The sequence below is a fragment of the Otolemur garnettii genome, unplaced genomic scaffold (genome assembly GCF_000181295.1).
Source record: "Otolemur garnettii isolate 467f Iridium unplaced genomic scaffold, OtoGar3 scaffold00011, whole genome shotgun sequence".
NCBI lineage: Eukaryota > Metazoa > Chordata > Mammalia > Primates > Galagidae > Otolemur > Otolemur garnettii.
Genome location: NW_003852406.1, coordinates 26,706,869 through 26,723,430, shown reverse-complemented (window position 1 = coordinate 26,723,430; position 16,562 = coordinate 26,706,869). Strand labels below are relative to the sequence as shown.

The 16,562-nt window shown below is 50.1% G+C and overlaps 1 protein-coding gene across 1 annotated transcript; it reads left to right on the top strand.

Annotated features, from left to right (window-relative positions):
• The first annotated feature begins 9,353 nt into the window (after positions 1-9,353).
• Positions 9,354-12,044, top strand: LOC100955410 (cytochrome P450 1A1). Its single transcript, XM_003784515.3, has 6 exons — positions 9,354-10,218; positions 10,735-10,861; positions 10,950-11,039; positions 11,131-11,254; positions 11,376-11,462; positions 11,602-12,044. The coding sequence occupies exons 1-6, from the start codon at positions 9,382-9,384 to the stop codon at positions 11,885-11,887; spliced, it is 1,551 nt and encodes a 516-aa protein (XP_003784563.1). The 5' UTR covers positions 9,354-9,381; the 3' UTR covers positions 11,888-12,044.
• The last annotated feature ends 4,518 nt before the right edge of the window (positions 12,045-16,562 follow it).

The following is a 16,562-nucleotide window of genomic DNA, read 5'->3' as shown; positions in this document are numbered from 1 at the left end:
GTCAGAAAGGTAATGGGAGCCAGCTCGGGAATGGCCTTCCAGGCCACTGGAAGGACTGTTTTCCCCTGGAGCTCCCTCAGTGACTTCTTCCTGAAAACAACTCTGCCTGTCCTGAACTCAGGGCAACACTGGCATCTTTTTCTCAAATAGGAGCTGGAGAGCTGAGGGTTGAGAGGAGCAAGGGAGCAAATGGCACAGCAGAAACTTGGTGACAGCCTTATCCTGGCTGTTCACTTGGAGCCAAGGAGCCTTCAGCCACCATGGTATGACCTCTGCTCCCAGCCACCATGGTGTGACCTCTGCTCCCAGCCTACTGGGAATGCAGAGAGACTACAGTGACACCATACAGACTCAGCGGATCAACATGGCCATGTGCAAGGCTTCTCTCACAGATTTGCCAGCCAATAGCCCAACACCATCAGAGGGTCCTCCAGAGAAATAACTAGCCTCCCAAAGTGATTCTGTTGTGGACATTTTGGCACAGGGGCAGATCAGAAGGAAGCTGTTAGATAGGAGTAACTTCTGGACTCTGTCCAGCCTGGATAGGTCTTGTGTCCCACGTCAAGTGCCAAGGTTTAATCTCTCAGAAAGCTCTGCTCTGCTGGGTGAGCCTTCCTGGCTGACAGGTTTGGGTTATAATCCTTGCAGTTGCAAGTCCCTCAGACCCAACTCATGCTAGAAGAGAAAGACAAGACGGGACAGAAGGAGATGAAAGAATAAGGAAAAGAGGCAGTGGTAAAGAAGGAGAGGGGGAAAAGAGGAGAAAGGGGATGTAGTGGAGATATTGGTCCATATAATGGGGTATCCTATGGATGTCATTGATTTCAGGAATAATGAAACTAGATGTCTAATGTCATATTAATGTTTCTCCTTCATCTCCCAATTCTGCTTCCCTCTGGGTAGACATCATTCTATAAAAGATTTTCTTTCTTTTTTTTTTCTGAGACAGAGCCTCAAGCTATCCTCCTGGGTAGAGTGCTGTGGCTTCACAGCTCATAACAACCTCCAACTCCTGGGCTCAAGCGAGTCTCCTATCTCAGCCTCCCAAATAGCTGGGACCACAGGTGCCCGCCACAACACCCGGCTCTTTTTTGGTTGCAGCCGTCATTGTTGTTTGGCGGGCCCGGGCTGGATTCGAACCCGCCAGCTCAGGTGTATATAGCTGGCGCCTTAGCCACTTGAGCCACAGGTGCCAAGCCTAAAGAAAATCTTTTATAGGCTCGGCGCCTGTGGCTCAAGTGGCTAAGGCGCCAGCTATATACACCTGAGCTGGCGGGTTCGAATCCAGCCCGGGCCCGCCAAAACAACAATGACGGCTGCAACCAAAAAATAGCTGGGCGGGAGGTTGCTGTGAGCTGTGATGCCACAGTGCTCTACCCAGGGTGACAGCTTGAGGCTCTGTCTGGGAAAAAAAAAAGGCTACTGGTGCTTGGCACCTGTAGCACGGTGGTTATGGTGCCAGCCACATGCACTGAACATGGCAGGTTTGAGCCCGGCCCAGGCCAGCTAAACAACAATGATGACTGCAACAAGAAAATAGTGGGGGTGTTGTGGCAGGTGCCTGTAGTCCCAGCTACTTGGGAGGCTGAAGCAAGAGAATCTCTTAAGCCCAAGAGTTTGAAGTTGCTGTGAGCTGGCATGGCACTCTACCAAGGGCAATATAATGAGATTATGTCTCAAAAAATTTTTTTTTAAAAAGTGGCTACTGGCAGCCCCAGGCTTATTTTCTAACCAGTATAGACACCTCTGGCAGGAGAGGTTTTCTTTTCCAGTGATTTCATCAAAACGCCTAGGGGGTTCTCATTGTCCTGGCCTGGAGTAGGGTCAGCTCCACCAAACCTAATGGCTGAGAGGAGGGGCAGGATGGTCCTCTAAGGACAACTGATGTGGTATTGCCAGAAGAAGAGAGAATAGATGCTGGGTATACAAAACCCTCAGATGTCCTCTATCACCGAGGTGATCTTATCATTTATTATCCAAACCAGGATATCATTTATTATCCAAACACCTCTTTTGAGAGTGAAAGAAGACACTTGCAATAATTATGCCAGGACAACAGGCTTAGACCAAGACTGTTCTGGGAAAGTACTGTCACCCTAATGATAGTAATCAAGAGCCAGGTAGCCATCTCAGCCTAAATTGAATCTGTCTGGCTCCCTGAGCAAAGGCAGGAGAGGAGGGAGCTTAAGGCTTAAATCTCTGGTAGGTGGGTGGCGTGAGGACACATTGGGAGACAAGTCATAGCTCTCCGTATCCATCCACACTACACTCTGCCCTAAGTGTGTCACCCTGACCTCCCACTACCATCTTGTGTTCATGTCAAGCCCACTCCCCATGCCAGGAATGCTCTTCCTATGCTTGTCAGACTCAGTGACTTTTCTCTGCTTCATCAGTCCCTGGAGAGTCCCTTTAATCCACCTGGCCCCCTTTCCTCACAGCTCCTGTAGCATCTCTAGACTTAGTACAGTCCCTATTTAGTGTGTGGCTCCTACCTCTGGGTCAAGGGTTTGCTGTGGATTTTGCTTATCTCAGTGTCCCCCACCACACAGCCCTTGGCAATGCTGGCTGAAGGCTCTAGGCTGAATGACTACAGGGTCAACATCCTCAGTTGTCTCCTTGCCTTCAGCCCAGAGCCCCCCTGACCTGTTCCTGGTATCAATCACTAGGGAATCCTAGCCAAAGAGCTTCTCACGCAAAGGCAAGTAAACTTTGACCCAGGATTGAGTGTTCAGCTCCAGGCCAAGGTCCTCTAACCTCCTGCCTGTGTCCCTGCTTCTCTGCCCAGTGCTCAGTGCTAGCCCCCTTCCTGTCATTGTGAGCTGTCGGCCAAAGGCTTGGCAATAAGAAATGCGACGCCTCCTGTAACCCCAGTGCACTAGTGCAGGGGTATGTGGAGATGGGTTGAGCCTGTCTACCTTTGGCCTCCTGGAGTTTTGCAAATAGCCTAGGACAGTAAACCGTAGTGGGATTTGGAAGTGAAAGGCCAGAGTTCTGGGCTTTGCTTTGATTTGTCATGGGTACTTGGGTCTCTTCTTTCTGGCATTAGTTTGTCCACCAAAGCAGTAGGAGAGGAATTGGCTTTATTGGCTAATGAATTTCTTTGAGGTCAAGAGCTCCTTAAAACTCTGAACAAAGTGTTCCTTCATTCAAGAGAAGGGGCTTCTTTGGTCTCTGCTCAGGAATCCTAGCGCTAGATGGCTTCACTGCCCTGATGACCAGGCTGCTGTGGGGGGCATGGAGGGAGAGGTTGAGCAGGATGGGGGATCTAGGAGTGCTTTACTTCCCACTTCCTTGCCATGGCTTCTCCACAGGATTGCTCTACTCTCCATGGCTTTAGTTCCAACTAGGATTGAAGGACAGACTTCTCTTGGGTACACTAAAGCTTCTTAGGCTGAGTCAAATATGTTGAAGATAGAATTGTTGGAAGGTTGCTAAGAAAGCCCAGCAATGCTTCCTTGTCTCTTGCCTTTTCTGTTGCCTAAATTCCATCATCATAGCACCAGCATTTTTTTTTTTTTGAGTCTCACTTTTACAGCTCACAGCAACCTCAAACTCTTGGGCTTAAGTGATTCTCTTGCCTCAGCCTCCCAAGTAGCTGGGCTTACAGGTGTGAGCCACTGCGCCCAGCTAGCATCAGATTTGGGATTCAATGTCACTCTTGTCATTTGCCCCACCTATAGTACAGCTGTGTCTAACTCCTTTACCAGTTATTAATATCTTGCCAGGACTTGCCTTATCAGATCAATTTCTTTCAGGTTGGTCTTCTATGGTAGGACATAGAGGAAGAAGTGGCAGATCCGGTCAGGGTCATAGTGAGGCTGAGTGACTCTCAGGCAAAAGTGCTGGAGAAGTTACCATGGAGAAGTGCTGGAATGGAGACCAGGAACAATCTAACCTATTGTGGGGAGGAGCTGGGAAGGCAACCCAGAGAAAGTAACATTTTATCTGAGGCTCAAAGTAGAGAACATTAGAACTAAAGATTCTAGTTTCTATCTCTAGAGTGGCAGGAGCTACTACAGAGCTCTTCTCACGCAAGAGCTTGAGGGTTTAAGGAAGGTGATTATGGACTGAGAGTTTGCATTTTCGAAAGGACCACTCTGGGTACACAGGGTGGAGAAGGAATTGGAAGGAGTAAAAGACAAAGGGGAACCGGGTTGGGGGCTAAGTACTCTAGGAAGCAATGATGGGGCCTGGACTGGGGAGTGGCAGTGAAACTGGCCAGATGTCCAAGTGAAGAAATGAGCCTTTGCCCCTTCAGTCTATTCTCAGTACAGCAGCCAGAGTGATCTTGGCCTGCTCAGATGCCAGCCGTGTCTCTCACATGGGAAAAGTCCTATGTTTCTCAGTGGGGTGCTCCCTACACATGAGACCAGGATGTCCCGTATGACATCTCATCCTCTCACTAAATACCAGGATAACTCCCCAGTTGCATGCCCCACCCCTCTTGCCAGTGTCCCTGGTACTGATCCCAGAATCACTTGTAGGGCTTTTGACCTTGCTGTTTCCTCTGGCAGGTGCAGGCATCATCCACTGTCTGAGCATCTTGATTCTTGATCCCACGCTCCTTCTGCCTCTGCTCAGTGGCATCTCCCAGAGGCCTTCCCTGAGCACCTTGTTTTCAATTACAATCTGCCCTCACATAATCCCTAAGCCTTTTCTGCTTTATTTTATTCTGTAGCATTTTTTTTTTTTTTTTTTGAGACAGAGCCTCAAGCTGTCCCCCTGGGCAGAGTGCCGTGGCATTACAGCTCACAGCAACCTCCAACTCCTGGGCTCAAGAGAGTCTCCTGCCTCCGCCTCCCAAGTAGCTGGGACCACAGGCGCCCGCCACAACGCCCGGCTATTTTTTGGTTGCAGCCGTCATTGTTGTTTGGCGGGTCCGGGCTGGGGATTCGAACCCGCCACCTTAGGTGTACGTGGCTGGCGCCCTAGCCGGTTGAGCTATAGGCGCCGAGCCTGTAGCATTTTTTACCCTCTGAAATCCTCTGCATTTGGGGGCATATTATCTGTCTTCTTCCATTAGAATGTGAGCTTCTTTGGTGCCTGTGGCTCAAGTGGCTGAGGCGCCAGCCACGTACACCCAAGGTGGCAGGTTCAAATCCAGCCTGGCCCTGCCAAACAACAATGACGGCTGCAACCAAAAAATAGCCAGGCATTGTGACGGGTGCCTGTGGTCCCAGCTGCTTGGGAGGCTGAGGCAGGAGACTCGCTTGAGCCCAGGAGTTGGAGGTTGCTATGAGCTGTGATGCCACAGTACTCTATCCAGGGGGACAGCTTGAGGCTCTGTCTCAAAATAAATAAATAAATAAATAAATAAAAGAATGTGAGCTTCTTGAAAGCAGGAGCATTTTCAGTTTTGTTTCCTTCTTTGTCAATCACCAGAGCCCAGAACAGCACTCAGCACATAGTAGGCACTTGCAAATATTTGTGCAATGCATGAGGTGGCATCTGCCTGGAGTAGGAGCTGAGAAGGTGGCGTGAATTTTTTTTCTGGCCTGTACTAGCTGATGGATGGGGCTTGGTGCCATTTGCTGGGTTGGGGAGCACAGCGGGGATGGTGAGTGATGATGTTAGTTGGGGACAGTATGAACTCGAATGACGCTCAAATTGGACTCTTTTCCTTGGCTATTCTACATCAGGAGGGCTCTGCCAGGGCGGAACAGCGTCTCTGGCAGACAGCCAGGCGTGCCGCGTGTTCTGCCACAGGCGTGGACTTAAAATGTGGACATAGGCAGGCACCTACTCCTCGCAGGCAGAGGCCGAGCTCCGCACGCAAACCTGGATCCTTTGTACTGCAAACCCCTCCACCCAATTGCCCACCTGCGACGCTTCGGGGCTTCTCTCCTTCCACTCCTGCCGGAGAGAGACCGGCCCTTTAAGAGCCCCACCCCCGACTCCGTCTCCCCCACCCTCTCCTCGCGTGACTGTGCAGAGACCCGCGCGCGGCTGGGGAGTTGGACGGCTGGGTGGCTGGAGCCTCCGGGCCTTTCTCACGCAACTCCTGGGCACCGCGCCCCAGGCCAGGTGGGGCAGGGACGGCCGCCTGACCTCTGCCCCCTGGAGGGATGTAGCTATCGCACGCACGCTAGCCTGGGTGGGACACACTAGCCTGGGGGACACGCTAGTCTGGGGAACCTTTGTGGTCTCTGGGTCCCCCGTCCAACTCCTGCCCCGCGGGGCCTCCCTCTCACTCTTCACTCAGCCACGCACAGCCGTGCAGCCCCAGCCTCCACCCCAATTCTCTGCCCCTCGGACAAAAGCGCTAATAATCCTGGGATCCAAGAGGGACCCTTAAGGCCCAGTGGGCCCCAGCTGAAGGGATGCGGGGATTGCAGCATGTCTAAAGTGACCCTAGAGGCGGCGCTGAGCCGCTAGTGAACGCAATATATTGCATGTCCAACATCCATTCTCGTCCCTCCATCAGGAAACGTGAATGTCTGCGAATCTCCAGTGCTCCGGGGGGACAGGGACATCCCAGTGGCGCCTCTGGCCTTCCGGCCCCAGTGACCTCAGGGCCGGGGTCGCAGCGCTTCTCACGCGAGCCAGCTGGACTCGGACAGGGGCGGTGGGGGTGGGGGTGGGGAAGGAGGTCACTCCCTGGCAGCCCTCGCCCTGCCTGTCTGATCTGGGTTGGTTAGTAGTGAGGGGGTGGCATTTGCACCCTAATGTTCCAGTAGGTACAAAAATGATGATGTGGAGTCCTTGTGCCCCAGGATGGACAGCCCCTCTCCCCAGACCATGCTGGGACTTTTCCCTCAAACCCTCACCTTGGCTGGGTTCTGCACTGCCCTTGGAGTGCCTTGTAACTGGAAGTCCCAGGTATCCCCAGCCCTCACCCCTGTATGTGCCAGCACCTAGTTGAGGTGTCCCTGTAGAGTTCTTGACCCCTACCCGGCTAGATTCTCCTCAGATCCCATATCGGGCTGCCCCTCCCTATGTTCTGGGGAGGCGTGGCCACAGGCACTGGCCTCCTCCTATAAAGGTGGCAGTGCCTTTACCCTCATCCTGAAGGTGACAGTTGCTTGGAGCCTTCTCTGATCCTTCTAAGGGGTCCTTGGCTCCAGAGTTCAGCCTTAAGGGGTCCTTGGCTCCAGAGTTCAGCCTTCCCAGCTCAGCTTAGCACCTACTCACAGCCACAGGTGAGTACTGGGGGACCTCTGGCTTGCTTCTTCTCTCCCAATTAAAGGAAAATTTTAGTGCTTCCAGGTCTTCTAGGTAGCCAGTGGTCTAGCACCTCTGCAAAAGGAGGCTGAGAATGTCCTTAGTGACCAGGAGGTCTAGCCTCCTAGTAGGGAAACTGAGGCCTGGGAGAAAAGTAGGACTTGCCCATGCTCCCACTGCTAGTACCAGACCCCTGTATGTAAGAGGCCTCCGATTCAGGACTTTAGGACCCAGGCTGTAGCTGTATCCCCCACTGACTCCCAGCCCACCTTGGGGCTAGCCATCAGGGTTACCTGGGAGGCTGGAATAAAGATAGAGTTGAGGGTAGCTGGAAGTGTGAGCAGCTCGTCCCTCAGGCTATGCGATGACAGGGGCTTCTCCTTGGGTGGGCTAGGTTCATACCAGCTGTACCCTGCCTTGTCTAAAAGCTACCCCTGGCAGGCTCTACCTATCCAAGGGATGGCTTGTCAGAGCTGAGATGTTCTGGCTCAGAAAAGAGAGGCTGATTTGAGTAGGAGTCCTAGGCACTCTCCAATTGACTGTCTAACTGCAGGGAGCTGGGAGCATCAGTCCCTGAAAACTCACCAGTCACATCTCCTTTGGTCTCTTACCATCTTACAAAGGTGGGAGGTCCTTGGGGCACTCATTGTGAAGAAGAGAGTGCCATGGCACACCAACAGCTGGCAGAGTCCTTAGGGAATTAGAGAGCTAGTGTGTTTTGGGATTCAGCTCTGTGGGAAGCCTCCCTACACTGCAAGGTGACTGTAATACTTGAGTGGGAACCACATAGCTCCCTTTTATAGTTCTCCTATGGGTAAGACTCTGTGGTTCCTCAAAGCGGATCTGAGTCTTTGCATCCATAGGATCCAGCTGGGCACTCTGAATTGGAAAATTTTGTCCTACCTTCTCTCTCGGGTATTATGTTTGGAGTGCAGAAGTAAAATGACCAGCTCCAGGGCACTTAGACTAGAACATGGGTCTCCTGACCTTCAGTCCAGGGCATCAGGCATGTGCCCCAGCCAGAGTCTGATGCCTTGGAGAGAGTGGCCTATGAATTTGCACACCCTTTCTAGATCAAGCCTAGAGAGAAAGCATTGTTTCAGTGTCTGTTAAGTTCAGGTTCATTCCTGATTTATAGTATTCCATTCCGAAGTATTTTTGCAGCCCAGTGGGAGCCTTCCCTTTACCTTAGGCTCTCAGGTGATCTGCAAGAGGAGGAGGCCCTGTCTGTTCATTCATTGAGAATCGAGCCCAACAAAAACCCTGGCCTGGACTTTTATGGAGTTCAATCTCACTGGTCTCCAGTTACTTTAAACTGAGGGTCAGCTGAACTCAGAGAGCTGGGTTGAGAGTCAGTGTGGCTTCAGCTGTCCCCTATTCTCTCCCCACCCTGTCCTGGGGTCTGGTAGGATTTCCTAGATCCTGGGGTTAAGGAAGTACAGAACTGAGGTTCTGGGAAAATTCCTTCGTTGATCTGACCACTCTTCGAAGGGAGGTACAGGTGACAGCAGATGGCAAATTCCTAGGAACTGTCTGTCCTTAAGGGGCCCAAGTCCTGGCTCTGTCATGGATTGCTAGGTGAATTTGGGCAAATCAGTGCCCCTTCTGGAAGTCTATTTCCCCAAATGTGGAATGAGGCCAAAGGAGAGAATCACCCCTAGTTCTTCAGGTTTTTCCCAAGTGTGTTGGGTGGGACTCAGTGGGATTTGGGGTGACAAATATTATGTGTTGGGGGAAAAATTCAAAATTATTTTTTCACATAGATATTGTTTAGGATAATGCTATGCAGGTGGATTTAAAGTTGATTTTAGGAAAATAAGAAGTAGGGGCTCTCGGGAGAACACATACTGGCTTTGGAAGATGCCATTTCAGACTGGTACAGTTAAAAGAAGGTGTGCTAAAATGGGCAACTTGGGTATCCAACACTACCTGGCTGTGTCACCCCGAGCCTCACTGCAGTCTACCTCATAGATGTATAGCCAGGACCGAGTGACAAATGTCTATGAAATTCTTGGCACACGGTGGCGGCTTAACAAACATCTTCCCACCTCCTCCTCCCCTTCATGTCCAGTGGGCAGTTCTGGGTGGAAAGGTTTCCCCTTTCTCTGACTAGCATGCTGATACTAGGTTATCAGCTCCTCGATCCCTTCATCTGATGGCTTGATTTTTTTCTTCTTGCCCCATCTCTCAGCAGCCACCTCCAAGATCCCTGCACTGATCATGCTTTCTGTGTTTGGACTTCTAATCCCCATCTCGGCCACGGAGCTTCTCCTGGCCTCTGCCATCTTCTGCCTGGTGTTTTGGGTGGTCAGTGCCTCAAAGTCTCAGGTCCCCAAAGGCCTGAAGAGCCCGCCAGGGCCGTGGGGCTGGCCCCTGATCGGGCACGTGCTGACCCTGGGGAAGAACCCACACCTGGCACTGTCTAAGATGAGCCAGCAGTACGGGGACGTGCTACAGATCCGCATTGGCTCCACGCCCGTGCTGGTGCTGAGTGGCCTGGACACCGTCCGGCAGGCCCTGGTGCGGCAGGGAGATGATTTTAAGGGCCGGCCGGACTTCTATAGCTTCACCCTCATCACTGAGGGCCAGAGCATGACCTTCAGCCCAGACTCTGGACCAGTGTGGGCTGCCCGTCGGCGCCTGGCCCAGAATGGCCTGAAGACTTTCTCTATTGCCTCGGATCCGGCTTCTTCATCCTCCTGCTACCTGGAGGAGCATGTGAGCAAGGAGGCTGAAGCCCTAATCAGCAAGTTCCAGGAGTTGATGGCAGGGGCTGGGCACTTTGACCCCTACAGGTATGTGGTAGTGTCTGTGGCCAATGTCATCTGTGCTATATGCTTTGGCCAGCGCTATGACCATAACAACCAAGAACTGCTCAGCATAGTCAACCTGAATAATGAGTTCGGGGAGGTGGCGGCCTCTGGAAACCCAGCTGACTTCTTCCCCATCCTCCGCTACCTGCCCAACCCTGCCCTGGATGCCTTCAAGGACCTGAACAAGAAGTTCTGCAGCTTCATGGAGAAGATGGTCAAGGAACACTACAAAACGTTTGAGAAGGTACTGGCTGGAGAGAGGCATGCGGGTGGTGGGAGCAAGTAGGGTTAGGGGCTACGAAGTCCGAGATACAAGGCACAGCCTGAGGTTTGGCAAGTTCTTAGAGGATTCACCCTGGATTTTGGAGCCAATTGTGGAGTGGACTCCATTCTTGGCAGAGCAATAGAATTTTTTCTCCAGTAGCTCTTCTGTGATTCCATCAGATAGCAATAGCCACAGCATAACCACCACATGCAGTATCTGGGGACACTTGTGAGGACCAGGAAGAGTTAAAGAGTTTGTTTCCTGGCCAGATGGTAGAAGTTAAAGAGCACATCCAGAGAAACACAGTACCAGACTCAGTGTCAGGTGTCCCTTGAGTAGAGGATAGTAGTATTCCAAGGTAGGATAGAGCCTTGGAGAGGAGAGAGAAGCTGGGGTTAACAGCATCGGGAGTGTCATCTCTTGAGCAACCAGGCCTGGATGGAGGGGTAAGTCTGAGTTTGGTATCTTGCTCACTCATGGACCTTCCCTATCCAGGGCCATATCCGGGACATCACAGACAGCCTGATTGAGCACTGTCAGGACAAGAAGCTGGATGAGAATGCCAACATCCAGCTGTCAGATGAGAAGATCGTTAATATTGTCTCAGATCTCTTTGGAGCTGGTATGAGTAACCTCATTGTGCCCTTCCTGTGCCCAGGTGCATTGACCCACCACCTGCCTAACTTCTCCCTTTGTTCTACCTTGTCCAGGGTTTGACACAGTCACAACTGCCATCTCCTGGAGCCTTATGTACTTGGTGACGAACCCCAAGATACAGAAAAAGATCCAGGAGGAACTAGGTAGGTGGTAATTCCTTTCAAGTGTCATGCCCAGGGGTCTGGCCAAGGTCTAGGCAGCCCCTTAACCAATCTGGTCCTCTGTGTTCTGCAGACACAGTAATTGGCAGGGCCCGGCGGCCCCGGCTATCTGACAGACTCCAGCTGCCCTATTTGGAGGCCTTCATCTTGGAGACCTTCCGACACTCCTCCTTCGTTCCCTTCACCATTCCCCATTGGTAAAGCTTTACGGCTTCTGACACTTGTCATACCTGACTAGGAAGGTGGGAGGGACATGGAATGGGAGATAGGGACATTCCCTGGTGGCCCTGAGCCTGACTGAACTTGCTCTCTCCCCAGCACCACTAGAAACACGAGTATCAATGGCTTTTACATCCCCAAGGGGCACTGTGTCTTTGTGAATCAGTGGCAGATCAACCATGACCAGTAAGTTGAGAAGGGCACAGGGAAGGCAGGGCCCCTCCTCTCCTGGGCTTCAGACCCTCCTGTTTGTGGGCTGGGCTCAAGCCACTTGGTGCTTCAGAGCCCCCAGGCTGCCTCTTCAGCTGTTTCCCTCTGGTTACAGGAAGCTGTGGGGTGACCCATTCGAGTTCCGGCCCACACGATTTCTTACCGCTGATGGCATTATCAACAAAGCACTAAGTGAGAAGGTGATTCTTTTTGGCTTGGGCAAGCGGAAGTGCATTGGAGAGACCATTGCCCGCATGGAAGTCTTTCTTTTCTTGGCCATCTTGCTGCAGCAGGTGGAATTCAGTGTGCTGCCAGGTGTGAAGGTGGACATGACCCCCATCTATGGGCTGAGCATGAAGCATGCCCATTGTGAGCACTTCCAAGTGCAGATGCGGTATTAGGGGCCTGAGAACGCTGCCTTGAAGCCTAGACTCTGTCTACTTGGCCTATCTAGGGGATCACGCCTGCCCCTAACTTGGACTAGCCCCTCTCCATGTTGACCACAGACAGTGGACACAGCAGGCAACACAGGAGCCAAAAGAGCCTTCTGAAGTTGTGCTCGAGGTAGGAGGCCTGGTAGGGTTAAGGAGGCCCTTAGGCCTCTGAGATCTGAAGAGCTCTCTGGAAGTCCCTGGACTCAGCAGCTGGCTGGCTTTATGAGGATGCTGACTAATGTGAGAAACAGCTAGAGCAGGCCACGCAAGGACCTGTCCAATCTCCTTGACAATTGGGAGCTACCAAGAGTGAAGAGAAAAGACAACCCAGGGCACTGGCACAGAGTTGGTCTTGTTGCTTAGACAATGCTGAGCAATCTGACCCCATGAGTCTGGGATATTGTGCCTGGGGGAATAGTCTTCCTCTGCCTTCTCTGCAGGCAGGACCAAGCGAGAGCGAGAGCGAGAGAGAGAGAGAGAGAGAGAGAGAGAGAGAGAGAGAGAGACAGACTGCCTTTTAAGACCTCTCCAGGAGGTCTGAGGACTTACATCTAAGAGGAGCAGAGAGCAGAGGGAGTGCACATATCTGGGCACCAGGATGAGGGCTGGAGTGAGGGGGTGGTATTTCAATCACCTCTTACTGGTTTCCATTTTCTAAAACCTGTTCTTAATGTCTGTATACACCAGCCTTTTATTCTAGTCTGTATTATGCTTGCATGTTTGTGTTTATCATATGTAAGAGCTTAATGACCATTGATTTAATGCAACAGAGAAAAATTTAACCCAAGTATTCTATGTGTAGAAACATCTACCTAAGCTAAATAAAGGTATTTCCCCAAAGTTCTATAGATGAGAATTTTTCTGAGCCCTATCCTATACTGGGGAAGAGGAAAGGGTGGCAACACTGAAGAGGTGAAGCCAGTCTAGGGGACAAGACTTATCACTTCACTGACTTCTTCCCTCTCTACCTTGTTAACACACTGATGAAGAGTATTCTCTGGGCCTGGGGGTATAAAATGAATAACACCATCCCTGCTTTCAAAAGCCTCCCGGACTGGGTGAGGAAGTTGCCACATAAACACATCATTCAATTCACTGTGATTAGGGCTCTACCTGATAGGAGGGTAGGGTCCAGAGTTAGGGGTAGGCTGGGTAGGGGAGCAAGCTCTGGAAGAAATTCCCAGGTCTTGGGGATAGCTGACCTAAGCCTTCCATGTAGGCTGAGGGGCAGTATTATCTGGGATTCATAGCATTCAATGCTGAAGTCCAAGGGGATTGGCTCTGGTCACAGATTTAGGAGAAGAGAGGTTTTTAGCTCTGAAGTTGTAATCTACTCTTCCTATTCATGGTCTGGTTCAGGTATGGCAGCTATAGAACCCAAGGCTGATCACAGATGGAAAACAAAGCCTTTCTATTGTGGGCTCCTGTAAACAGACTGCAGCCTGCATTTCTATGCTGAAAGCTCCTGTCCATCTGGGATGGCAGAGTGATGGTGTCAAGTACAGAAGAGGCTGGACCCACATAACTGCTCTAAGTGGCTGAGAGCAGATGTATCTTGGGATGTGAACTTCCTTACTACCCCACAGCAGCCCAGTTCTTCCCGATGCATTGGGTAGTCATCAGCAGTTGCCATACATGCACTGTACTTTCTGGCAGGCTTAGATGGCTCTCATTCAACAATAGTTTCAGGCCACTGCAAAGAAAAAGCAAGCTAAAGTTAGCTGCAGCAACTTGCTTTGTGTAGGGGGATGAGAAATTTGGTACCTAATCATTCTCATATAGGCTTATTTTCTACTTAAAAAGATGACTTGTATTATATGCTGTAACACAGACAGGCCTTGGAAAGATGTTAAGTGAAAGAAGCCAGACACAAAAGGCCATATATGGTATGAGTCCAGTTATGTGAAATGTCCAGAAGGGGCAAATTCAGAGACAGAAGGTAGATTACCAGGGAGTAGAAGAAAAGACAAATAGGAAAGTGTTGGGTTTATTTCAGGAGTGATGGAAACATTGTAGAGATGGAGAGTGGTGATGGTTGTACAACTCTGTGAATACTAAAACTGAATGAATCATGCAGTTCAAAATTAAAATGGTAGAAAAAATATTGGCCAATTATTGTTCTAAAAAATAGGTGAGGGAGGAATGGAGGCAGCATATGCAAAACAATTTATGTAACTGTCTCAGTAATCACTTTGGAATTGGTAATATTAGCATTGCTATTTTGAGAGTATAGTGGAATGTGGAATAAAATAAATAAGTAATTAATAATGAGGATTGGCTGGGTATGGTGGCTTACACCCGTAACCCTAGTACTCCAGGAGCCTGAGGTGGGAGGATCAATTAAGGTCAGGAGTTTGAGACCAGCCTGAGCAAAAGTGATACCCCATCTCTACCAAAAACAGAAAAAAATCAGCTGGGCATGGTGGTGCACAGCTTGTAGTCCCAGCTTCTTGCAAGGCTGAGGCAGAATGATCACTTGAGCCCAGCACTATGAGCTATGATGATGCCACTATACTCTACCTGGAGCAACAGAGCGAGACTCTTATCTAAAAAAAAAAAAAATAATAATAAAAGAATATTCTAATTTATCATTTCCTTTATCCTTGAAAGTCAAAATTTTTGATATGGAAAAAAGGAAATACAGATGTAATCTGAAAATGGTTAAGTTTTTAAAAATATGCTATATATGCTTGGTGCCTGTAGCTCATGCGGCTAAGGCACCAGCCACATACACCAGAGCTGGTGGGTTCAAATCCAGCCCTGGCCTGCCAAACAACCATGACAACTATAACCAAGAAATGGCCTGGCACTATGGCGGTGCCTGTAGTCCCAGCTACTTGGGAGGCTGAGACAAGAAAATTGCTTAAGCCCAGGAGTTGGAGGTTGCTGTGAGCTGTGATGCCACAGCACTCTACCCAGGATGACAGCTTGAGACTCTGTCTCAAAAAAAAAACAACGCTACACATAGCTGATATCTATCATTTACCTATCTAATCTTTCTTTCTTTTCTTAAAGTGCTAGAAACAATGAGCAACTCACAGCAATGAGCATCCTCATTTCCTAACACACAAATTATGATCCTCGACTGCCTCTTGGAGAAACAGCTGTTTATAAATCTGGGGCAAGGAATGTAAAAGATAAGCCTTGAACACTTGGTCATACCAGATAGAACTATATCCCTTGGGAAGAATTTTGGCTAAAATTAAAAAAAAAAAAGGATATTACAAAGGATACTAGAGGTTGATCAAGTCTTTTTAGGAGCCAATCTGAAGAGGCTCCAACTCTTCGAAATAGGACAATTTGAATGCCAATAATACTAATAAGCTGGGAATGGTGACTTTGTCTCAAAAAATAATACTTGCCATGAATTAAAATTCTTCAAATGCAGGGTGGCCATAAAATCCGTTGCGTATGACCTTTATGGCCACCTCCTTCTGGGAGGCCGAGGCGGGTGGATTGCCTGAGCTCAGGAGTTGAAGACCAGCCTGAGCAAGAGTGAGACCCTATCTCTACTAAAAATAGAAAAACTAGCTGGGTATTGACTCGGCACCCATAGCTTAAGGGTTATGGCTACGGCCACATACACCGGGGCTGGTGGGTTCGAACCAGGCCCGGGCCTGATAAACAACAACAACTACAACAAAAAAATAGCCAGGTGGCTCAGTGCCCGTAGCTCAGTGAGTAGGGTGCCAGCCACATACACCAAGGGTGGGGGGTTTGAGCCTGGCCTGGGCCTGCTAAACAACAATGACAACTGCAACCAAAAAATAGCTGGGTTTTGTGGCAGGCGCCTGTAGTCCCAGCTACTTGGGAGGCTGAGGCAAGAGAATCACTTAAGCCCAAGAGTTGTGGTTGCTGTGAGCTGTGACGCCAAACCTCTACTGAGGGCAATGTAGTGAGACTCTGTCTCAAAAAAAGAAAAATAGCCAGGCATGGCAGGTGCCTGTAGGCCCAACTACTTGGGAGGCTGAGGCAGGAGGATCACTTAAGCCCAGGAGTTTGAGATTGCTGTGAGCTATGATGCGATAGCACTCTACCCTGGGTGACAGAGTGAGACTGTCTCAAAAAAATAAAGGCCGGATGTAGTAGTTCACACCTGTAATCCAAGTACTCTGGGAGGCCGAGGCATGTGGATTGCTTGAGCTCATGAGTTCAAGACCAGGCTGAGCAAAGCAAGACCCTGTCTCTACTAAAAATAGAAAAACTGAGGCAAGAGTTGGAGGTTGCTGTGAGCTATGATGCTGCAGCACTCTACCTAGGGCAACAGCTGGAGACTCTGTCTCAAAATAAATAAATAAATAATATTAAATAAAATCCATCAAATATGTTTGAATCCATGAATTCATACTCCTTTTAAAAGAGAGCTAGCTGGCTCGGCTCCTGTGGCTCAAGTGGCTAAGGCGCCAGCCACATATACCTAAGGTGGCGGGTTCAAATCCAGCCTGGGCCCACCAAACAACAATGACAGTTGCAACCAAAAAAATAGCCAGGCGTTGTGGCAGGCGCCTGTGGTCCCAGCTACTTGGGAGGCTGAGGCAGGAGACTCGCTTGAGCCCAGGAGCTGGAGGTTGCTGTGAGCTGTGAGGCCACGGCACACTACCCAGGGTGACAGCTTGAGGCTCTGTCTCAAAATAAAATAAAA